The 26,640-nt window shown below is 34.5% G+C and overlaps 1 protein-coding gene across 1 annotated transcript; it reads left to right on the top strand.

The window, feature by feature from the left end:
* Positions 1-356: 356 nt before the first annotated feature.
* On the top strand, positions 357-25,781 carry LOC149787129 (von Willebrand factor A domain-containing protein 5A-like). Its single transcript, XM_089976050.1, has 7 exons — positions 357-559; positions 6,658-6,863; positions 10,093-10,309; positions 15,673-15,842; positions 19,027-19,141; positions 21,792-21,896; positions 25,615-25,781. Exons 1-7 carry the CDS (start codon positions 412-414, stop codon positions 25,779-25,781), a joined length of 1,128 nt encoding a protein of 375 aa, XP_089832176.1. The 5' UTR covers positions 357-411.
* The last annotated feature ends 859 nt before the right edge of the window (positions 25,782-26,640 follow it).

Raw genomic sequence — 26,640 nt, 5'->3', positions numbered from 1 at the left:
GATAAAGTTCAACAGACCTGGCTGAGCTAACACAGCAGAAACCAAAAATGCATTTTAGAACACTATGCAATACTCTGTATGGGAAAATGATAAATCTCCTCTGTTAGAAAAATTTAGAATTAAACATAATTTCCCCTCAACTGGTGGGCTCATTTATACTCAGATTTTATTCATGTAATAAATAAATGAATTCTGTAAATTGATAATATATTATTTCTGTTTAATATTAGATGATTAAAAAAATGTACCTGTAAATCTTGATTTCGTCTGACATGAAATATAAGAAAAACATGGAATAATTAAACATGACACTTGTCACTTTAAGTATGGCATATGATATTATTTAACTCATTTCATAAACTTAATATCACATAAACACATAAGATCCTCCATGTAATTAATCTAATTGAGATGAACTACAAATTAATTTTACCAATTTGCATATGGTATGCATCATTCCAATTAATTTCAGATGATGTGAAGACAGAAGAAAGAAAGCTGGAAATGGATGGATATGCAGCTAAGGCCTATGGGCTAGTTACTCTTTCTCAAGTACCAAGTATGTATGACCTAACTGAATTATCTATGTATGCATTCTGTTTTTTGGGAGCGGGAGGGGTATAGATAAAGTAAAAAAACAACAAAGTGAATCTGATTGCAGGTCACTGAGAAAACTGGGCTGCTCTGAAGATGCGTTAACAGTGTTGTATGAAAGGATTTGAGCTCATTTATTAATGGTAGTTTTATTGTCATAATTCCAGTTTTAACTGACATCAAATTAGTTATTTGCAGTAGTAACACCATCATTAGAATGTACAATACTTTTATCCCTATACGAACATATTTTGGAGAAAAAACGAACTGTTGAAACATAGCCATAAAAATATATTTTTTTATGATGCTATATTATGGAGAGAATAATGCCATCATAGTGTGAATGTTTTCAATAGACTGTCATGGATTTTTATTGCTGCAGATTTTGAAGTTGCATTCAAAAATGGGTTAGAACCTCGACTCTTCTTGTGACAGTAGATCCAAAAAAAAGCAAAATTAATTTCTTCAAAGATTTTTTAAATTTATTGTTGCCCATTATTAGATAACCTAACATTAAGATAATCACTTAAAATGCTTCCCAGTTTTTGTCCCAAATTCAGTATTCTTCATGATTAAAATTAGCTGACCATTCAAGATTAGCAGATTTTTCTACTTGGAACACCTTGCATTCTTCTGCTATAACCAAAATGCAATACATAAGATACATATGAAACACTTCACACATGAAATGCATATGTAGTATTTAATTCATGAGTGACATATGTGACTCATGCATTTCAGGTATGCAAATTACAACAAATAAAATAGAATGATTTGTCAAAAACGATCAAATAAGGTATCTTGTCCTTGCAAACTGAGGTAACCAGTCTATATTTAGTGGTGCCAATCTATATGGCAAAGTGGGAATAAAACCTTGTTACCTATGGGAGAAGAAATTAGTTCATGTAATCTCATCTGAAGTGCTGTTCTGTTTATAGAAAGAAAACAAGGTGCTACAAATGGGGCTTATAATTGGAGAAAACTTTCTTAAATGAGAAGGATGTGTTTGACTTGTTACAAGAGACTTGTGTTTAACATGGAGGATGGACTTGGTATCAGGCCTGGGCTTATCTTGGGAGACAGATGGTGTATAATATGGCTTATCTTGGGAGACAGATGGTGTATAATATGACTTATCTTGGGAGACAGATGGTGTATAATATGGCACTGATGGGAGACTTCTGGAATATAACATGGAGGATAGGCTTGTTATCAAGTGTGGGCTCCTCATGGGGGACTCCTGGAATATAGCAAAGAAGATAGGCTTGTTATCAAAAGTGTGGTTCTTTTATGGGAGACTTGTATATAATGTGGATTGTGGGCTTATTATCAAGAATGAACTTATCATAGGACTAATGCAGACAATGAAAGATTGGCTTATTGTCAAGCATGGAGTATTGTGTATAAGGTGGCATAAAGGCTTATTATTAGGTATGGATTTATCATCGGAGACATGTGGTGTATAATGTGGCCAAAATACTTTTATCAGGCATGCATTTATCATGGGAGACTTATGGTGTATAATGTGGCAAACATACTTATTATGCATTAATTTATCATGGGAGACATGTGGTGTATAATGTGGCCAAAATACTTTTATCAGGCATAGATTTATCATGGGAGACTTATGGTGTATAATGTGGCAAACATACTTTTTATTATGCATGGATTTATCATGGGAGCCTTATGGTGTATAATGTGGCAAACATACTTTTTATTATGCATGGATTTATCATGGGAGACATGTGGTGTATAATGTGGCAAAATTACTTTTATCAGGCATGCATTTATCATGGGAGACTTATGGTGTATAATGTGGTGGATGGTCATAATAATAAGCAATTAACATATCATGATGACTTGTAGCAGGGAGATAAAGTTTAAGCTTTCATAAGATTCAGATTCTTTCAAAGTTATGTCAGCAGTTCTAACTGTGGAAAAAGTTCAAGTAAATAATTTACTTTAATAATTCACTCACATTTTATGTTTGTTTCAAGCTATAGACAAACCATTGTTGGTAAGGATACTTGCAGCTGTATAAAGCCATCAGTCATAAACTGATATGTTTGGAGGCTGGTCTAGCAGATGATCCAATATAAATCTAAAAGAAAGTCACATAAAGTCAAGGTGAACATTTCAAACTGAATGACATCTTAAAAGTGGGTTACTGTGACCTACATTCTACTACAGTGGATATCTTGTGACCTCCACTAACAACACTAGTGTCACTATTTCCATTCATGTTTATTTAATAATTAAATTTTTCTTTCATCATTATGATTCACAGCAATGATTGGCCTGGCTCTTTTGAATATTTTGGGATGACACTTATATTGACCCAATTTATTTTGTTAAGCCACACCCACCTAAACTGCTGTCCTGTATATGTGTTCAATGAATGAGCATAGGATAACACAAATTCAGACTTCTTACAGAAGATTTTAATCATGAATCTAGTACTGGACTTTATTTTCAAATGAAATATCTTTCGCTAAAGCTACAAGTAAAATACACTTTAAGAGAATAAATGAACATTGTCTGCCTACATACCTTGACGTGAAGACATGAGAGTACCAAATGAAATTTAATTATAAGCATTGACTGCTTATTTCTTTTAAGTTCAAAGAAGTATGAATAGAAAAGTGATGTGCAAACTTTGGTATCATTCTGCTGTGTCTCATTACCAGTTACCATCATGCATGTATGGTGTCTCATTACCACTTACCATCATGTATGTATGGTGTATTATTATCCCTCACCATCATGCATGTCTGGTGTCTCATTACCATCATGTATGTTTGGTGTTTGGTGTCTCATTGCCATCATGCATATATGGTGTCTCATTACGACTTACCATCATGTATGTCTGGTGTCTAATTATCACTCACCATAATGTATGTCTGGTGTCTTATTATCCCTCACCATCATGCATGTTTGGTGTCTCATTACCATCATGTGTGTCTGGTGTCTTATTATCCCTCACCATCATGCATGTTTGGTGTCTCATTACCATCATGTATGTCTGGTGTCTTATTATCCCTCACCATCATGCATGTCTGGTGTCTAATTACCATCATGCATGTCTGGTGTTGCACTATCATCATGCATGTCTGGTGCATCATTTCCACATACCATCATGTATGTCTATTGTCTCATTACCACTTACCATCATGTATGTACAGTGTCTTATTTCCACATACCATCATGTATGTTTATTTTCTCATTACCACATACTGTCATGCATGTATAGTGTCTAATTACTGCTTACCATCAAATATGTCTGGTGTCTCATTACCATCATGTATGTCTGATATCTCATTACCATCGTGCATGTTTGGTGCATCATTACCACATACCATCATGTATGTCTATTGTTTCATTACCACTTACTATCATGTATGTGTGGTGTCTCATTACTACACACCATCATGCTTGTCTGATACCTTATTAACACTAACTGTTATGTATATATAGTGTCTCATTACCACTCACCATCATGTATATCTAGAGTCTTATTACCATTTACCATCATGTATGTAGTGTCTCATTACCACTTGCCATCATGTATGTATAGTGTCTCATTACCATTTACCATCATGTATGTAGTGTCCCATTACCATTTACCATCATGTATGTATAGTGTCTCATTACCATTTACCATCATGTATATATAGTGTCTCATTACCACTTACCATCATGTATGTATAGTGTCTCATTACCATTTACCATCATGTATGTATAGTGTCTCATTACCATTTACCATCATGTATGTATAGTGTCTCATTACCATTTACCATCATGTATATATAATGTCTCATTACCACTTACCATCATGTATGTCTGGTCTCATTACTACTTGCCATCATGTATATACAGTGTTTCTCTACCACTTACTATCATGCATGTCTGGTGTCTCATTAGCAATTACCATCCTTAAATATATTCAGGTTTGCTCAAATCTATATAGGGACCAGACATTTGCATTGCTTTAAATAATAAATAATATGATGAATATGACACTACAGGTTTTAGTATCTCCCACATCCCCCACCACATACCCTCCCCCCCAAAAAAATGTTAGTATCCTTGGCTAAGTTTCATGCTTGATTAACAGACCCAGTTAATATCTCAAATGTAGGTGCATGTACTTTGTAGGAATCTTCTGTGATTACACTCTGATTCTTCAAATTTAGGCAGGAGGAATCAAAAGCTGGTTGTTCAGTTTGGGACTTCAATTTATTGGTTAATGCATTTATTTAAATTATGATTAACCCTAAAATAATTAATAGTAAAATCTGTGAGTACCACATTTTACATGATATGTGCAAATGCCCTTATAAGCATTCACCTGCTTATTTGCCCCAAACTTGCTAAGTTCAGTTTTGATCACATGCAAAATTGATAACAGATCAACATTGATAACACTATAGAAAGGGAGGTAACTGCCAGAACCAGCATAAAAATCATCATGATTTGCAATGGAACTTACCATGATGTATGTCTGGTATCATTACCACTTACTATGAAAATGTTTCTGGTGTCTCATTGAAGTAGTGTTCCAGAAGCAGTGCTATATGGTAAAACAAACTGTTGAATCAGGACCCTTGAGACTAAAGATAAAGCTGATATATAGTGAGTTAGATGCAGGTCTTGCAAGGAGGTCAGTTATGGTATGTATGCTATGGAACAAACATGTCTTTGCCTCTCACTACAAAACTTTAACATTACAATTACCACTTACTTTCATGCATGTCTGGTGTCTCATTACCACTTACTATTGTGTATGTCTGGTGTCACATTACCATTTACCATGATGCATGACTTGTGTCTTATTACCACTTACCATCATGTATGTCTGGTATTGCATCACCATTTACCATCATGTATGTCTGGTGTCTCATTATCACTTACCATCATGTGTGTCTGGTATTGCATTACCACTTGTCATCATGTATATCTGGTATTGCATTACCACTTACCATCATGTATGATTGGTGCCTCATTACCACTTACTGTCATGTGTGCCAGTTTTTGCATTACCACTTACCATCATGTATATCTGGTATTGCATTACCACTTACCGTCATGTATATCTGGTGTTGCATTACCACTTACCATCATGTATATCTGGTATTGCATTACCATTTACCATCATGTATGACTGATGTCTCATTACCACTTACTATAATGTGTGCCAGTTTTTTGCATTACCACTTACCATCATGTATATCTGGTATTGAATTACCACTTACCATCATGTATGATTGGTGCCTCATTACCACTTACTTTCATGTATGTCTGGTATTGCATTACCACTTACCGTCATGTATGTCTGATATTACATTACCACTTACCATCATGTATGTCTGGTAATGCATCACTATTTACCATCCTGTATGTCTGGTAATGCATCACTATTTACCATCATGTATGTATGGTGCCTCATTACCACTTACTATCATGTATGTCTGGTATTGCATTACCATTTACCATCATGCATATATGGTATTGCATTACCACTTACTGTCATGTATGTCTGGTATTGCATTACCATTTACCATCATGTATGTCTGGTATTGCATTACCACTTACCATCATATATGTATGATGTCTTGTTATTACTTACTATTATCTATGACTGATGCCTGATTACTGCTTGACTTTGCAACTTAAATCAATGTCAGAATCATATCTTACATGTGGCTTATTCATCACGTTCATATTACAGAATGAGAGAGTGCTATGTCTTACATGAGAGCTTCCAAGATTTAAATGGAGTAACTCTTTTAACAGGACATAAATATGATTGTGTCATTATTTATGACATTGTAAGTGTGCATTTGTTATAATATAATTAACTGATGAAATTTATAAAAAGTATTATTTCATAAATGCACATTGCAGGCATTATTACATACAGTTTATTGCAGATGATGTTCACATAGTCAGAAAAGTGTCTGGAGCTGATAACAAAATGTCTAGAAATTCAATGTTTGATCTTAGTACTGAAATTTTCAACCTCTTAATTATGATATAATTGACATTATATTTGGTACATTTCAGTTCCCCTCTCTAGAGTAATGATCAGTGTCACAGTCAAGGGGTTCATTTGTAGTGTGGAGTCCACATTGTTGTACATCAACAGTGAAACCAGTCCAGTGGAGGCTATATTTCTTTTTCCTTTTCGAGAGTATTCCTGCACTGTCTACAAATTTCAAGCAGACGTTGATGGGAGAAAAATTGCAGCCCAGTGTGTTGACAAAGATGAGGTATCTTGACTATTGCCATAGCAGAGATAGCCCTGTCTATGCATACTATTACCATAGCAGAGACAGCCCTGTCTATGATTAACTTTGCAATAGCAGAGACAGCTCTGTCTATGCATAACATTGCCATAGAAGAGACAGCCCTGTCTATGCATAATATTGCCATAGCAGAGACAGTGGTGTCTATGCATAATGTCATAGCAGAGACAGCTCTGTCTATGCATAACATTGCCATAGCAGAGACAGCAGTGTCTATGCATAATATTGCCATAGCAGAGACAGTGGTGTCTATGCATAATGTTGCCATAGCAGAGACATCCCTGTCTATGTTTAACATAGCATATAATTTATAAAGTTGCTATTATCTGAAGAATTCCCATATATAAAATTTTCAGTTTAGTAATATCTATCTATTGATCATATTCAAGGAACCAAACAGTTTTTCCTGTTTGGATAAATGTTGTATGCCGTATTTCTTCAATAATATCCCATCCTTCATTTCTACCATGTTCTGGTAAATACTTGTGAAGGCTATTTCTGTTGGAGAATAAGTTAACCCCAAGTTTTTGACCATTTTATCAGAGACTGGTCCTCTGATCTTAGGATAAAATGTTGTGTACTGTGATTACATAATACAACCATACACTAGTACAAAACTAGTACTAACATTGACTATACACTAGTACCAAACCAGTGCTAATGGTAATTACACTAGTATGGTACAAAAATAGAACTAACAGTAACTATACACTAGTACCAAACTAGTACTAACAGTGACTATACACTAGTACCAAATTAATACTAATGGTAACTGCACACTAGTACAGTACAAAACTAATATTAACAGTAACTATACACTAGTACATAACTAGTATTAATGATAACTATAAACTAGTAATGAACTAGTACTAACAGTCACTATACACTATTATCAAACTAGTACTGGCAATTACACTAGTACAAAACTAGTACTAATGGTAAGTAGTACTTAACTAGTAGTAACAGTGATAAGACACCAGCACAAAACAACACTTGCGTAATCGTCACACCTAACTTTTATCTTAGACATTGATATCAGTTGCCTTCAGTTTTTCTGCAAATACAAAGCAGTTTGTAATTACGTGGTAATTTACAATCATAATCATCTGAAAAAATACTGAATTCTGCCATATCTCTGTTGCAAATGAATATATTTTAAATGTTGAATGTGTTATTATGGATTTGCCATAATTGTTGTCTGGTGTTTCCCAAATCTTCACCTATGTTACTTCTTTGTGTATGCTTTTTCATGTATTTGTCTTTAGGAATCAATGCATAATATTCTTGGTGTGTTTTGTTTAGGCAAATGCAGTACATCTTGACTTGGGATTTATGGATTTGCCACATTTTTTTGGTCTAATATTCTGCAAAACATGATTCATGTGTTCTTCTTTAGGATGCTGTTTCATTTATTATAGTTAAGTGAAAATCACAGAATCCCCTTGATGCTTATCAATTACACAAATCCATTTAAATCAATTAGAAAATTTGTACAGACTGATTCCGTGTCCAGTATCATTTGTCATTTGTTTGTATTTTGGTACTTTATGGCACAACAACACAAGTGTTTAGTGTCAGGGTGGAGTATGGATCTACTTTCATGTCATGCTCAGTACTCAGCCAAGGCTCCACGCAAAGCTGTAGAAGCAAAGGATCCAGCTTCCAACCCGACTTCAGCATTGAATCCCAGTTCCGTGCTACTACCAAGAGCAGCCCCCGACATGCCAATGTCCTCTGACTTTTAAGCCATTGGACCAGCCCTTAGAGTTTTACAACTTAACGTTAAGGGTCTCTCAGCAGCAAAAGGAACCATCAGTGCCAAGGCAATTGAAGTAATGTGGTTTACAAAATGACACATATCACAGTAACTGAGCCAGGCTGGTCCCATGGTAGGATTCAAAACTCACACCCATTCTGTCACATGTCTGGCATGCTAACCAGCAAGTCACCAAAACTCCCCTTATTTGTTAATGATTGCATCAGTAATGATACATATGAATGATATGGGAGTGTTGTGTTTGTTATGTTTTCCATATTCAGAATAAGGTAATCGATGCTATGAAACTACAGTCACACTAGTTGATAAAAATATCAACACCGAGTTTCTGTGTGTCATTACTGTGTAGACCATGGTAACTGGTCAAAAACTGCTGCTCTGGTGGCCAAGTGGTTAGAGCATCCACCTCGGATGTGAGAGGTCATGGGTTCGATCCCTGGCCGAGTGATACCAGACTTACAAAAATGGTACAAACAGCTTCCTCGCTTGGGGCTCAGCAATAAGAGGTTAGTGTTAGGACTGGTCGGCCTGGTGTCAGGATAACGTGACTGGGTGGGACATGATGCTACATGTCTGCGGCATGATGCCCCAGTGCTAGACATCACCATGTACAGCCACACTGCAGACATCGTAGCGATATGACTGAAAAATTGTTAAAGCTACGTTACAAATCCAAGTCACACACACACACACACTCACACACACAAAAACTGTTAATCTGTTTAAAGAAATGAAACTGATTTTGTACAGCAGTAAAAGCAAGCAGAACTAGTCTATTGCTAATGCTAGCTGTACAATGTGTGAATACATGCTAGCTTCTTGAGTACTTGATAATACCTTTATTGGAACAGTTTAAGTGTTCACATAGGCAATGGTCATGGAATACAGTCAATAAAGTAGATTATATATATCTGACTGAGTTATGGCCCCTGTTTGACTAGCCATTGTTTTTGCCTCTTGTATTTTATTTTTGCTCAATAACTTTGAAGGACTTCACAGATTTAAACCAATTATTGTAAGAATCATAATAATAAGACTATTTAGAATTATTTATACATATATTTCACTTTTTCATACAAGATTTGGGTTATGGCCCTTGTTGGAAATAGACCTTGTCCTTGCACAATGAATTTGGTTTACTTTTAATTTCAATGGATTTTATCAAGAGAAATCATACTTACTAATCAAGAAGTGCCAGTGATGTCTCCACCATCATTTCTGTTAAAATTTTGAATTGATTATATCTCTTATGGTACTTTAAAGATTTAAATTTTGAAAGAGTTATATCTCCATTGATACTTTTATTTTAAATTTTACATAGGAACAGTTAAATTTGATTTTAGTTATTTTGTGCTGTATTTTTATTGAGCTTGTATCAATTAAATTTCAAATGATTCTTTTGTTTGCAAATTTTAGTTGAAAGAGAGTGCTGAAGACAAGACAAACCCCTTCTTTCTACCAGGGAATGGACAGGAAAAGGATGTGTTCAGATGCAGACTGGGACAACTTCCTCCTCAGTCACAAATTAGACTGGTTCTTATTTATTCTCAGGAACTTGCCTGTGATAAAGATGGAGAGCTTACATTTACAATGCCTTCAATTCTCAATCCCAGATACTCTTCAGAGTATAAATGTAAGTGACATATATTAGCCATGATGATAGAAAACATCCCTATAGGCATATGATTGACATTTTGATTTTGTGTAAAGCACTCACAAATTATAAGTTTCTTCATTATAACATGGATCGCTCCAGTGGCTTAAGGACACACGGTACTAATTATACGGAAGAACTGTGAACCAGTCTAGAAATGGGTGAAGAAATGATAGAGTATTTACAGGTTTGGTGGTCCATAATTGGTTAATAATGAAAATTAAAATTTTAGGAAAAATATCTTTTGAGAGCTTATCCTATATGTAATGTAAAAAAAATATTGACAAATTTCTACTGATGCAACTTTAGCATTTTTACAGGCTTGACTCAGGAGTACTCAATACTGAAAGTAGCACCTGATTCATTTGGTGCAGAATCAATAACACGTGTTTCATGCACATGTATGTAAACAAATTGCCGCGGGTCATATGGTGTTCTCCACACATAAGCTTGCACCAAGGTTAGATGTGCACGAAAAATTATAGGTGTCATTATCAGCACCCATAAATTTTAAGTTATTGAATTTTGAAAATGATAGTGTTTCCATATGTTTACCATTGGAGTGGAATTAGTACCGTGAGTCCTTAAGTAGCTAGAGTGTGCACCTCTGATGCAGGAGGTCGCAGGTTCCAACACCAGCCAAATCATATCAGAGACTTATAAAAATGATACTAGCAGCAGCCTAGCTTGGCGCTGAGCATTAAGAGGTTAGTGTTAGGAGTGGTCGGCCTGGTGTAGGGATAATGTGGCTGGGTGGGACATGATGCTACATGACTGTGGCATGATGTCCCAATGCTAGACATCACTATAAACTGCCACACTACAGACATCATAGTGATATGACTGAATGTATTTAAAAGCTACATTAAAAATCCAAATCACATAGGGGGAGTATGGTCATGGATCCAGTTTCATTATGGAGCAGTGAAATAAAATGTATAAAGTATTTTTTTATAAGCTGATATTGCTATAATTAGGTTGAACAATCAACGGCTCCCTCTAATAGTGTTGTAATGAGGGAGTACTGAATGATCTACTTCATAATAAGAAAGTCTCAATATCAGGCAGTATAATCTATGGCTCCAATTGACAGCATTATATTGAGGTAATACTGTATACTGTACTTTATTATTAAGTAGTCTTGCAATAATGCAATATACTCTATGATTACCATGGACAGCATTATAATGAGGTAGTACTGTATAAAATACTTTAGTATTAAGTAGTCTTGCAATAATGCAATATACTCTATGATTACCATGGACAGGATTATAATGAGGTAATACTGTATAATGTACTTTATTATTAAGTAGTCTTACAATAGTGCAATATACTCTATGGTTACCATTGGTAACATTATAATGAGGGAGTACTTTATAATGCACTTCATGACAAGGTGGAGTATTTCAAAAAGGGTAAAATCTTTTCTTAAAATAAAATGCAATTTGTTTCACACAAATGTGAATTTTATTTGAGTAACAATGGTATTATTGGTATTATTAAAATTCTTTTATATTAAGTTAATTGTCTTCAAGTTAGAATTTTTCATGTTGTAACATCATATCCATGACTTTTAACTAGGACCAAGAGCCATATTTAATTACTAGTAACTAAATGTTCATATCCAAAGGATGGTCTTAAATATTTGATATGTTCCTGTCCAAAGGACTGTGTTTTATATACGTGTTCAAAGGACCATGTTTAATATATATGTCCAAAGGACTGAGTTTTATATATATGTCCAAAGGGCTGTTATATATAAATATATATATATATATATATATATATATATATATATATATATATATATATATATATATATATACACACACACACATATATATATATATCCAAAGGCCTCTGTTTTATATGTGTTCAGAGGTATGTTACTCTAAAAAAGAACTGTCAAAGGATTGTGATATTCTGTTCATGTCAGAAAGGATACTGTTATATATGTTCCTGTCCAAAGGACTGTCACATATGTCCAAGTTTCAAAGGAGTGTTATATATGTACTCATCCAAAAGAACTGTATTGTTTCTGTCCAAAATAACTGTTGTTCATGTTCCTGTCAAAAAGGATAGTGTTATATGTTCCTGTCCAATAGGACTTATACATGTTCCTGTCCAATAGGACTTGTATATGTTCCTGTCCAAAAGGACTGTTATAGATGTTCCTGCCTAATATGACATATACGTTCCTGTCCAATAGGACTGTTATAGATGGTCCTGTCCAAAAGGACTGTTGAAGATCGTCTTGTCCAATAGGACTGTTATATATGTTCCTGTCCAATAGGACTGTTATATATGTTCCTGTCCAATAGGACTGTTATAGATGTTCCTGTCCAATAGGACTTATATATGTTTCTGACCGATAGAACTGTTATAGATGTTTCTGTTCAATGGTCTGAGTTATATATGTTCCTGTTCAAAGGACAGTGTTATATATGAAGTTTACTGTAAAGTTATGACCACTGAAGAGAGACCACTGGACTTGAGAAACCACATTTTAAATTACAGAAGTGCGTTTTTCTTTCATTGTATAGGCCTTCAATGAAATGTTAAATTTGATAGAAATTTTTTGTTTCTTTATATAGTTCATACAGTGCCCTGTATCATAGGCCTATCAAGTTTCACCTGTACCTACACAAATAAATCATCCCCCAAACCTGTACTGATATCGATGGATAGTTATGGTGCCACTCATCAGTAAAAGCTTGGGTCTGATTTAATTAATTCAGACTAACTTGAATAAAGAATCAGATTAAGAAATGACAGCTACTATTTATAATGTTACATAAAGAAATGAGACAACCAAAATATAAAGTGTTGCATAGGAAAGGGTAACTAAAATGTATAATATTACATAAAGAAGGGCATGTAAAATATAACATGTTGCATAAAATGTTAGGCTGCTTTCAGGCAGAGAACAGGGTAATTAACAGTTCATCATATCAATCTGCTCTCAGGCAGGCTGTAAATGAGGGGAATTAACACTTCCATAATGTCAGTCTGATTTCAAGTAGTTAGTGAACAGGGGAATGAACAACCTTGTCAGGTCAGTCTCCTTTCAAGCAGTCAGTGAACAGGGGAATGAACATTAAATTTCTCCATCTAGAGATAAAGTTCTAATGTCACTTAAATCACACTTTTTGATATATATTAATGTGAATATTTTTCATCTCACTGCTGTATTGTGCTTTAGATTGCTCACACACTACAAAGCTCTCAGAACACTGTTGTCTTTCCTATAACATGGGTATGAAGAATACTCACACACTACAAAGCTGTCAGGACACTGTTGTCTTTCCTATAACATGGGTATATAGTGTGCTTACACACTGCAAAGCCCTCAGGACACTGTTGTCTTTCCTTTAACATGGGTATATAGTGTGCTCACACACTACAAAGCCCTCAGGACACTGTTGTCTTTCCTATAACATGGGTATACAGATTGCTCACACATTACAAAGCCCTCAGGACACTGTGTCTTTCCTATAACATGTGTATATAGCTCACACACTGCAAAGCTCTCAGGACACTGTTGTCATGCCTATAACATGGGTATATAGTGTGCTCATACACTACAAAGTCCTTAGGACACTTGTCTTTCTTATAACATGGGTATATAGTGTGCTCACACACCACAAAGCCCTTGAGACACTGTTGTCTTTCCTATAACATGGGTATGTAGATTGCTCACACATTACAAAGCTCTCAGGACACTTGTCTTTTGCTGTAACATGGGTATATAGAGTGTTAGTTATGGTTTTTGGGCTGTTTACATTTTCCACCAATATAGATAAAATTAAATCCAGTTCTACCATAGGCACAAAATGACATGTGTTTAGCTTAGAGTCTGTGGAAAGAATTAGTTTGGTAAGGATACATGTGTAAAATATGCATGTTATGTATTAATTCACAGTATCAAAATGATTTATTTCCCCAGGACTACTATGTTCATTCAACTTAATGATATGCATAATACACTATTAAGTCCTAATTACATAGACACAGATCTGCTGTCATAAAATATGCATGTAGATCAAAGTCTACTCTGTTCATTCAACTTATTGGTATATATAAAATATCCTCAAGTCCTAATACCATGGACCCTTGTAGATCTAAGTCCACTCTATTCATTACTGATATACATTAAGCATACTTAAGTCCTAATACCATGGACCCTGTAGATCTAAATCCACTCTATTCATTACTGATATACATTAAGCATACTTAAGTCCTAATACCATGGAGCCTTGTAGATCTAAGTCCACTCTACTCATTACTGATATACATAAAGCATACTTTGGTCCTAATACCATGGACCCTTGTAGATCTAAGTCCACTCTATTCATTACTGATATACATAAAGCATACTTAAGTCCTAATACCATGGAACCTTGTAGATCTAAGTCCACTCTACTCATTACTGATATACATAAAGCATACTTTGGTCCTAATACCATGGATCCTTGTAGATCTAAGTCCACTCTATTCATTACTGATATACATAAAGCATACTTAAGTCCTAATACCATGGACCCTTGTAGATCTAAGTCCACTCTATTCATTACTGATATACATAAAGCATACTTAAGTCCTAATACCATGGAACCTTGTAGATCTAAGTCCACTCTACTCATTACTGATATACATAAAGCATACTTTGGTCCTAATACCATGGATCCTTGTAGATCTAAGTCCACTCTATTCATTACTGATATACATAAAGCATGCTTAGGTCCTAATACCATGGACCCTTGTAGATCTAAGTCCACTCATTATTGATATACATAAAGTATATTTAGGTCCTAATATCAGAGACTTGGCTCTGTGGTCACAAAGTACACTTGTATATCAGGGTCTGCTCTCTTCATTCATTTTATTGGTGTACATAACACACACTCAAGTTTTAATTTCATAGACCCAGATCTGCTATCACAATATGTACTTCTAGTTCAGTGTCTACTCTTTTCATTCAACTTTCTGTTTAAATATTTTACTATGGGTAAAAATAAAATTTGTGGGGTACCAGTTTTCATGGAATTCATTGTTGCTGTAAATATTGTTTTATAAATGCAATGAACAATGATCCTTGTGTGAGAATAATAGGACCAGTTTGCAAATAGACAAATTGATTGAAAAAATGTCATGTCTGAAAGTCTTTGAGAATCGGGGTTGATTTTAGAACTGAACATTTAGGTAAAAATATCCCCCCCCCCTTATCAAGAGAAAGGGAAAAAGTTTTAGGAGGGATTTTATACTAAAATACAATAATAAAACAGTGATGGATGAGTTTTGGATGATGTCATGAAATGAAAGCTTGTTACATTTATTTCCAGTGTTACGTGACTCTGCAATGCTGAAGGATGGCCATTTTGTTGCAACTAATACAATAGCATATGAAATCGATTTTATGTTACTCATAAATGGGAACGTCAGAATAAAGAATGTTGATTCTCCCAAGGAGAAAATCCATGTGGAATACACATCAGAGAAAAAAGTTGCTTTGGTGAGTTTTTAAAATACACCATTAGTTATTTTGACAGAACTTTTTGTATATGAAAGAGATGGAAGCTTGTTCTGCTATTATTGGTTTTGTATTATGCATGATCCTTGTCTGTTAAGAGCTTTATGATATTACAGCAATCTATATGAACACTGAAGACCCTGATTGTGTTCTTAATCACATCAGTGGTATTAAGCTTTTTTGCTGGTACATATGTGTAAAATGATGTTGGCATCTTCTTTGAGTTAGATCACTGCAGTTACATCAAGTCTTAGCAATGAAAAATTTAATAATCAACCAAATTACCTCAGTAGTTATTAAACCTGTTTGCTCAAAAATAATTATAGTATCTCAAGATAGCATGTTCTTTGTTATTGAAAATATTCCTTTTCAAGGCAAATGTTCTTTTTTAATTTTTTATTAAGCTGTTCTCTTTCAAAGCTATTAACGCTTTGATTTAATTATCAATTTGCTGTCTCTGCTATGAAATGTAGGCAGGATAAAGTGATCACTTTTCTGACAGTCTTGTTAAATACATTAGCTAAATCATTTACATCTTTAATATTAAGTAATTCATAAAATGTGATGTTTGTATTCATCTTCGAGGATACTACTTACCATGGCCAAAACTAGGTCACAGTTACCTATTGTTCATGCTCCAGCAGTTATGTTGTACTTGCAGTCATGAAATTTAATTTGTGGATTTATATTAGAGGTATTAACAACATGATTGATCGATTGATTGATTGGTTGATTTTTAACGGCGCATCAGCACTGTAAGGCTATTTAGCGCCAAAGTGTTATTTGAATAATCTTTTAAAACTTATAAAAGGTCCTATATCGACCAGCGATATAAAAGATCAAATGGTTGAAATTAAAAATGGTAGGATGGTAACGGTGCATTAACAACATGAATGACCTACTATTAAGGACACAGTGACCTCCTGTATTTTTGCTTGCAGGACTATGAAAGATTTTGGATTATGCTGCAGCAAAGCAGGCAAGAAATTGCATTTTATGGAATTCATGTTTGCAATACTCTTTCATAATAACCAACTTGGGATTCAGACTCAACTAATACATCATCATCCTTTTGTTTTATCAGTTCCAACAGCTAGAATAGGGTCCCCAGGTGGCCGATTTGTCTAAAGTGTATGTCTTCACAAATCACTGCCATGTCATCATTGTCTAGGTTTGTCATGGGCTCAGTCAATGTGGGTATGTGAGAAAGCTTGCCGGTAACTTCATGTGGGTCAGTAGTTCTTACTGGGACTTGCTGGGTTCTTCCTCCACTAGTTATACTGGCTGCCATGTATTGACTATCTTGGTCTGAGAATCGACATTAAACCCAAAACAATAACAGCAAGAACAACAACTCAACACGTCCAGAAACCAGTAAATTCAGAAAGTACCAGATGAAAGTGTTTCCCATTGTTACATTGACATTCCAGTAATACAGTATAACATGTGAAAACCTGAGCTCTAAAATTTAAATGATCAAAAATTATTTTGAATAAATAGGTTTGCTATTCCTGTATTAATTTAGACCTATTACAGCACTCCTCATTAGTGCCATAGAGTATACTTCATCACAGTAAGGATGCTTAATAATAAAATACATTATACACAAAGTCAAATGGGACCCATGGTCATATATGCTTGTACCAGGAATGTTGTTATAATGAATGGTCTTATGAAATGAACCATGTTATAATGAAGGGCCATATAACAGGAACCATGTTATAATGAAGGATCTTATTAACAGGAACCATGTTATAATAAAGGGCTTTGGGGTCGTCCATTAATTATGTCAACAAAATGGGGGGAGGGGGTTTGAAGAAGTTTGACAATTGTTGACATGGGGGAGGGGGGAGTTCAAGATAAATTGATGTCAACAATGCTATTTTTTACAATAAATTTAATAAATAAAAAAATAGGAAATTAGTCGGTGTGTTGGTATGGCACATACTCACTCACCCGTCAACAGCCCACCAGTTTAATCCTAAACCGGTTGATCTCTTGCCAAGGAAGTCATAGTCTTGTATCATCATATTTTGTTTTTATTCAATGTAGATTGTAGATTGTAGACAGATTTTTAAGGGAAGCTGTTACTAAATTCAAAGACTGCACTGAGCCATAGACATCTAAATAGTATAGCTATCCATGGACTTCTATTAAATAGCATCTATGTTATATGTATAGATGCTATATATTATTGAAGTCCATGAGCTATCCCTCCAAGGATGGATAACTGAGCCTAGGAAACTTGAAACCTTGACTATTATACAGTCATCTTTAACATAATACATAAAATAAATTATGTAGCTTGCACAAGCATACAACTTTTACAACCAGATGCAGTAACCTTAATGCCTTACAAATATTGTACACTTTGATATTGGGGGGGTCACTGAAAATTTGACAGTTGTTGACAAGGGGGGGGGGTAAAATATTTCCTAAAATTTGTTGACATAATTAATGGACGTCCCTTTTGTAACAGAAACTATGTTGTAATGAAGGACCTTGTAACTGGAACCATGTTATAATAAAGGGTCTTGTAACAGGAACTGTATTATCATGAAGGGCCTTGTAACAGGAACTGTGTTGTAATGAAGGGCCTTATAACAGGAACAGTATTATAATGAAGGGCTGTGTAAAAGGGACTGTGTTATAACAAAGGGTCTTATAACAGAAACAGTGTTATAATGAAGGGTCTTATAAAAGGGACAGTGTGGTAATGAAAAGGCTTATATAACAAAAACAATGTTATAAGGAAGGGATGCATACCAGGAACCATGTTGTAATGAAGGGTCTTATAACAGGAACAGTATTATAATGAAGGGCCTTGTAGAAGGGACAGTGTTATAATGAAAAGGATTATATAACAGGAGCCATGTTAAAATGAAAGGCCCTGTAACAGGAGCTGTGTTATAATGAAATACCTTGTAAAACAGGAACTGTGTTGTAATGAAAGGCAACAGGTACCATGTTATAATGAATGGCCTTGTAACAGGAACTGTGTTATAATCAAAGGCCTTATAACATGAGCTGTGTTACAATGAAAGGCCTTATAGTGAAAAACTGTTATAATACAATGACAGATGTAAGTTAGTGCTGTTTCATCACAGCTGGATACTTATTAGAAATAAATAATACATTATATGATTTTTTGCTTCTGTCATTTTAGGTTAGCCTTGCAGAAGACTATACGTTTAACTTTGATCATGACATCAGTGTGGTTATACAGTATGAAGACATATATCTCCCCCATGCCATTCTTGAAAGAGGATCTCCAAATGAAAGTAGGTGTAGTTTATTCTTTCATAAAAGATATATTAAATGTTAAAACTGTCTTGAAAAATCAGGGCTTGAATTCAACACTTGCATAATTGGAAAATATTTTATATGACGCAAGTTGAGATTGAAAGAAATTGCATCTTTACTAGAAACAAATGGACAAGCAAGGCTCACATCATTTTCAGGTGTTCACTTACTTTATTGATTTGAAAGATTCAATAATTATTTGCTCTAGAATTATGAGAGATTTATTCAGTTCACATGTCATGAAATAATTTCATGATTTTAAGCACATATGCTGTATTAAAGCTTACAATGATTAACATACTAGTGTGACAAGTGTGTTGATCGAACTTAAAGCATCAAAATCTAAGCACCTGTGTGACTATGAAATGTAACTTTACTAGCCTGAACTGGCAAATGAAAAAAAAATCCATATACAGTATATCAAGACTTTTATTAAATATCAGTTCTTCAATTCAACCACATTTTGGAATTCTCTGATGATTAGATTGAATGAAAACAAAATGAAGGCTATTTCATCATTGTTTGCAAAATTTGGAAATATCACCAAGCTGTTAATGCATTGTATTAGAGTTGTTAATGCGCTGTATTAGACTGAGTTGTTCATACATTGCATCAGGCTAAGCCGTTTTTACATTATATTAGACTAAGTTTATACACTGTACTAGAGTTTTCATATGCCATGTTAGATGGGTTTTTAATACACTGTTTTAGAACACGTTTGTCATAATAGTGTGTTACATTTTTCAGGATTAATTTGTGTGTGTTCCAATGGAACTCTTTAATTTTGAGAACCCAAATATATGCTTTTATTGTATTTATTTGTGTATGTCATGTGCTCAGAATGTGAACAGCATATATCCATTCATGCTACAGTCACTTAAGGTTAAGGTTGCACACTTGAGTTTTGCAATTTTTTACTGGGTGGAAGATTTAGAAAAAGGTATTCCATTGATTTCCTCCACTTGAATCCTTGTTATAAAAAGATAAATGTGTATATTGTAGTGGAAACTCCCTCAGCTACACTACCCATCTTGGAATCTTTAGGATAGGTCGTTATATTTGGAGTGATACCCCACTGTATCTGTCTGATGAGACTCTGGCTCTTCAGAGTGTGACAGAGTTCTACCCTAGCAAGATACTGTCTTATTCCTGGCTTCTTGTTGCCAACTGCATCGCAGAGTCATCAACTGTGGTTCTAACTGGGTCGCAGAGTCACCACATGTTCTTGCCCTGGCAGAGTGGTTATACTGCTTTGCTTGTAAGGGGATGTCTTCACTCCATACCACTTCATAACAAACAACCATTGCTGCCACAGTTGGCAGATATACCGGTATATATAATACCCAGGCAGAATCACATGACCCAAACTAAGATGCTAGATGGCACTACAAAATCCATTAACATTTAAAATCAAAACATAAACTTTAATAAAACAAAAATTATATGATCTAAAATAAAAATTATTGCCATGGGTTTTTCTTGTTACAATATCTTTGGGCAGTTTTAAATAAACAACAAGTTTTTTTTGAGATTGGAATAATGTGGTTGATTTGAGTAAGAGTGTGCATGGCTAGGCCTTGTGATAGATGGTTGATTTGAGTATGAGTACACATGGCTAGGCCTTATGAGTGATATGGTTGATTTGAGTATGAGCTCGACCTTAAGAATGATATGGTTGATTTGAGTATGAGTACACATGGCTAGGCCTTATGAGTGATATGATTGATTTGAGTATGTGCTAGGCCTTATGAATGATATGGTTCATTTTTTAGTATGAGTGTACATGGCTAGGCCTTAAGGATGATATGGTTGATTAGAGTATGACTGTACACAGATAGGCCTTATGAATGATATGGTTGTTTTGAGTATGACTGTACAAAGCTAAGTCTTATGAATGATATGGCTGATTTGAGTATGACTGCACATGGCTAGGCCTTATGAATGATATGGCTGATTTGAGTATGACTGCACATGGCTAGGCCTTATGAATGATATGGCTGATTTGAGTATGACTGCACATGGCTAGGCCTTAGGACTGGTGGGCAGCACATGATTGCTCATTCCACATGACATTTTTCACTTAGTGAGGTTCAAAGGTTAATTATACAAAATTAAGCAAATCATTTTTTAAAAAGTTTTTTTAAAATATATTTTACAATTTCCTAAGTGATGTTTTAGAAAATTGTGCCAATCAAGTATGTCCAGTGCTGTTTGGTTGAAATTTTATGGCATAGACAATTTAATAATGTTTTAGTGTGGGGAGGGGCTTTGATATTTTGTTTTTTTTGATGATGAGAATAACGGTATCCATGGGAATCATAGAGTACAGTGTCTTATAGAGAAACCACCTTATAATGAAGTATATGATACTCCCTCATTATAATCTGTGCTTTGGGAGCCATAAAGTGTAGACTTCCTTATATGATACAGTACTCCTTCATTATAACATTGTCCATTGGCCATGGGGCCATAGAGTATACTGACTTATAATGAGAAACTATATTAATCAAGAGTCTTATAACAGAAATTGTGTCACAGTGAAGGGCCTTACAACAGTAACAATGTTATAATGAATAACCTTACAGTGAGGGAGTGTTCTAATAATATAAATTTTATATCCTGTTTCAGATGGTTTTCTTCAGCAGGATATTCTCATGATAAATTATTTCCCTGATCTACCTGCGTCAACTGAATTTGAGTGTGGAGAGTTTATCTTTCTTATCAACACATCAGGTAAGTACACTTCTTTTATAAGTACTGTCAAATGTTGATAAAATTCACATATGTGATTGATAGTATGTATATATGTGATTGAAAATATAGACATATGTGATTGACAGTATGCATATATGTGACTTATAGTATGCATATATGTGATTGAAAATATAGACATATGTGATTGATAGTATGCATATGTGACTTATAGTATGCATATATGTGATTGAAAATATAGACATATGTGATTGATAGTATGTATATATGTGACTTATAGTATGCATATATGTGATTGAAAATATAGACATATGTGATTGATAGTATGCATATATGTGACTTATAGTATGCATATATGTGATTGAAAATATAGACATATGTGATTGATAGTATGCATATATGTGACTTATAGTATGCATATATGTGATTGAAAATATAGACATATGTGATTGATAGTATGTATATATGTGACTTATAGTATGCATATATGTGATTGAAAATATAGACATATTTGATTGATAGTATGCACATATGTGACTTATAGTATGCATATATGTGATTGAAAATATAGACATATTTGATGTATAGTATGCACATAAAGTATGTGCAAAGGGTATACAGAAATTTAAGTGCACATAAACCTTTTGATATTCTTGTTGCAAAAAATAACCCATTAAGCCACACAAACATTATTTCATGAGAATTAACCGATGGGATCTGATGAAAGTGGTCTGAATTTTAAAGTGTTCTCACATATAAGGGAACAATATTTATATCCAAACTATGTCATAAAGTGCACATAAAATGTAACATTCTTATGAATAATTAATGCCTTGAACAAGTATTAATTAACATTTTTATGAATCATGTATAACTTTTAGCAGTACATGACAGTGTTCTTATGAATAATTCAGACCTTTTGCCAGTACATGATAGATTTGTTATGAATAATTGGGGCCTTGTACAAATATATGACAATATTTTTACAAATAATTCAGGCCTTGTGCCAATACGTGACAGTATTCTTATGCATACATGCCAGGTCTCCCAGATTGTCCAGTAGTCTTTAGATTTTGGCTTCTGAATTTGCTGATGTATTTATTGTACATAAGTAAGTTGTTTTACTCATCAATATATTTTCAGTATTGAGTAATGTATTATGTATACCAGTTTGCTGGCAACTGCACAATATAAACCAGTTCTTTAAATCTTTGGAAATGTAATAATTTTGGTACCATGCTGAAACATATGCTAATGGATTCAATGGAAAATACACCATTGAGAAAAAGAAATTCTCATGTGCCCATTTTAGCCAAGTGTCTATCATGTCATGGCTGTCCATAGTAAGTGTCTACAATGTCTAGGCTGTCCACTGTAAATATATACAATGTCCAGACTCTCCATAGTGTCTACTGTGTCTAAGCTGTCTATAGTAACTGTTTGCCACATCTATGCCATCCATAGTAAATGTCTACCATATCCAGGTTGTCCGTAGTAAGAGTCTATCATGGCTAGGCTGTCCATAGTATCTGTCTAACATAACTACCCTGCAATTAGTGTTTACTACATCAAGGCAAACATAGTAAATATCTGCCATGTCTAGGCTATCCATTGTAAATATCTGCCATGTCTAGGCTATCCATTGTAAATATATCTGTCATGTCTAGGCTATCCATACTAAATATCTGTCATGTCTAGGCTATCCATTGTAAGTAAATGTACAGGCATTATATAGTTAGTAGGACAAATTTATATCTGTTTTTATGTTATTGATGGAATACTTGTCTGCAATTCATAATTTGCTGGTGTAATTTTTTTAATAATGACAATTATATTATTTAGCATGGAAAAGATGGATTTATGGATAACTGTCCCATTTTGTGCAAGTCAGTGATTTTCAAATGTCTGTTTCTGTCTATTTGGACAAGTTGCAGTGAATATACAGTATATGTGTACAAGTATAAACAAAGTTTTCACTTAAGTAAATTATTTTACTCCAAACTAAGTACATGTAATAGACTCGTGTATTTATCTATTAATATACCTTGTTCAGTGATGGCCTTCTCCAAACTAAGTGCCTGTATTAAACTCAGGCATTTGTCTATTAATGTACCTAGGCCTTCTCAAAACTGAGTACTTGTACATGTAATAGACTCAGGCATTTGTCTATTAAAGTACCTAGGCCTTCTCAAAACTAAGTACTTGTACATGTAATAGACTCAGGCATTTGTCTATTAATGTACCTAGGCCTTCTCAAAACTAAGTACTTGTACATGTAATAGACTCAGGTATTTACTATTAAGGTGCCTCGTTCTGTTGTGGCCATCTCTGTCTTACTCTTTCCTTCATTTACAAATTACAGTTATATGGTGCATTATAAAATCAAGTTGATAGGCATCAACATCCAGACTTGATGAACTTGGTGTGTACATATGTTTCATAGCTTATGCAACCATCACTAAATAAGTAAGAATATATGTTATTACTCAGATTTTGCAGTATACAGCACTACATTTGTTTATTAGAATTGACTTGCCAGTTAAAATTCCAAAGGTGTCACACCATAGTTGTTTTTAGCTCAGCTGCCCATAAATATTACCCAGGTATGGCGTGCATTATCCATTATGTGTTGTCCATCTATGTTGCTATTTTTTGCTTCATCTCAACAACCAGTTTCAGTCCAGTTTATTAGCATGTTCCTTTGGATATGATCTACTAAAAGTATGTTCAGGGTGGCTTCCATGGTACCAAATATGGAAGAAAAAAAAATTCACTTCTTGTTCAGAGTGACTCAGCCAGTGATCAAGATTAGTAAGAATGTTTCTTGGGATGTGCTTCTTGAAAATTATATACAGAGTGGCTCCCCTATCAACAGTATGGCTTCCTTGGCAAACAGTTGGAAAGTTTAGTTTTGACTTGTGTCAATAGGTATATCAGTCTGAATCAAACTTAGTATTGTTTCTTATGTCCTGAGTGGGACCGCTAACATTGTTGTGGATTTCAATGAAATCATATTGAGAACCTAATTTCTACTTATCAGAATTTCTGAGCCATGTTTATCAACTTTGTTGGAATTCTGTTAGAACAAACTTTATCAAAATTGTGTCCACAGACTTTGATTATGTTTACTGCAATGATGAATGAGAAAGAAATGTCACTGACCGTTATGAATATTCAATATAGTGGCAAGAAAAAGTGGACTTTGTACAAAAAAATTGGAGAAATTGAACACGAGCTTGGCTTTTTCTGCACATGCTGTTTCCACTTCTCCTTGCCTCTAAATGAATTATTTGTAAGTGTCAGTGACCTTTCTTGTTCACTACCTACAGACTACATAAGATTCCATATTGATGCAAACTGCATCAAAGTCTGTGGATAGAATGGTATGGAAATTTTTATTTGTTCTCTCTCTCTCACTCTTACCAACTATATATATTATTATATGAGTTTTGTTAGAGTGACGATAAACAAACACTGATTCCTGATCAATCTGTTATGAGAGTTGTCCATTTTGCCATCTCTGTGATGGCAGTTTAACCAGGGTTTCTGGCTGGACCTGGGACAGTTATTCTTTTAAGATCGAAATGCAACAGTGCCAGCTCTTATCATAATAGGTTAGTGGGTCATTATAGTAATATCCCATTACAACAGATAGTGTTGATTACATTATTCCAACTTGTAATATATTAACATTTACTTGCAACTTTCATTATGCTGTAGTGTTGATTTGGGTTTTCAGTATACAATAGTCTGTTTATACATTGCGGCCACATTGTAACTGGTGAAGATGAACCCGATAAAAGTGCTGAAAGGACCACCAACTCACAGGAAGATATTGCGAGCTTTCTCACATATCCACATTGGTCGAGTTTGAGGCTCAAACCTACATTGACAGAGATGAGATGACCATGAGCGGTAAAAATGGGCTCTTTAGATCACTAAGCCACCCAGGGACCTGCTGTATTCCTGGGTGTTATGTATTTTTACCGCTATGATGACTGAATGCTATGAGAATGTTTAATAAATATCAAGGGTAAAGGCCATAAAGTATGATAAGCTGCTTCCGATTTAATGCTCGCAGACTCTGGGACAGCCTGCTCAGTAAAATAAGAACGCCCTGAGTTCAAAGCATTCTGCAGGCTAATTCGGACTTGACTTTTTAGTGATCAGCAGTATTTGGTACTTAGCTCTAAGCCTACCAACTTCACTGAGATATTCTGATTTAAGAACCACTGACCCATTGGCCAGCATTCTTACATACACAAGTTGGTTGAGCCAAGACTCTGATATGTGCGGACAAAGGTGAGTTGTGAGTGATCTGCAAAGGTGAGCACCTTAGACCACTTGGCCACCTGGGGCACCTCTATGCTTTTTGAAAACTCCATGCCTTCCATGTCTGAGCTACAAAGGAAACAGACAAAGGGAAATAATATAATTGATAAAAATATATTTTTTTGTGGGCACTGTTTTCTTTACATTTTCTGGTTTATAAGTGAAAAGGACAGTACAATATTGTTGAGCAAAATATACATCCAGGTACACCACTATATCTATAATGATAAGCCTCTATTATGAAGCTGGAAAGGACAGTCTAATAATAAAGCATTTTTATTTACTTCAAGGAATAAAAACAGTACCAAAATACATGTATGGAACAAAACAAATCAAATAATGCGGACGCTATGATCCTCTCATACAAGATGGGTTTATTTGTTTTGTGCATTTTAATTCAGATTGATCTTTGGCACTATGTTCTAAATACAGA

The sequence above is a fragment of the Sinohyriopsis cumingii genome, chromosome 12, assembly GCF_028554795.1.
Source record: "Sinohyriopsis cumingii isolate HCF-2022 chromosome 12, ASM2855479v2, whole genome shotgun sequence".
Classification (NCBI taxonomy): domain Eukaryota; kingdom Metazoa; phylum Mollusca; class Bivalvia; order Unionida; family Unionidae; genus Sinohyriopsis; species Sinohyriopsis cumingii.
The sequence above is the reverse complement of the archived record's forward strand: the minus strand, read 5'-3'. Positions and strand labels throughout refer to the sequence as shown.

Bases quoted from the DNA above. Each gene is read 5' to 3' on its own strand.
- LOC149787129 (XM_089976050.1), top strand. From the start codon at position 412: ATGAACTACAAATTAATTTTACCAATTTGCATATGGTATGCATCATTC. The intron at 10,310-15,672 runs GTAAGTGACATA...ATTTATTTCCAG, and splicing joins ATACTCTTCAGAGTATAAAT to TGTTACGTGACTCTGCAATG. The intron at 19,142-21,791 runs GTAGGTGTAGTT...ATCCTGTTTCAG, and splicing joins AAGAGGATCTCCAAATGAAA to ATGGTTTTCTTCAGCAGGAT.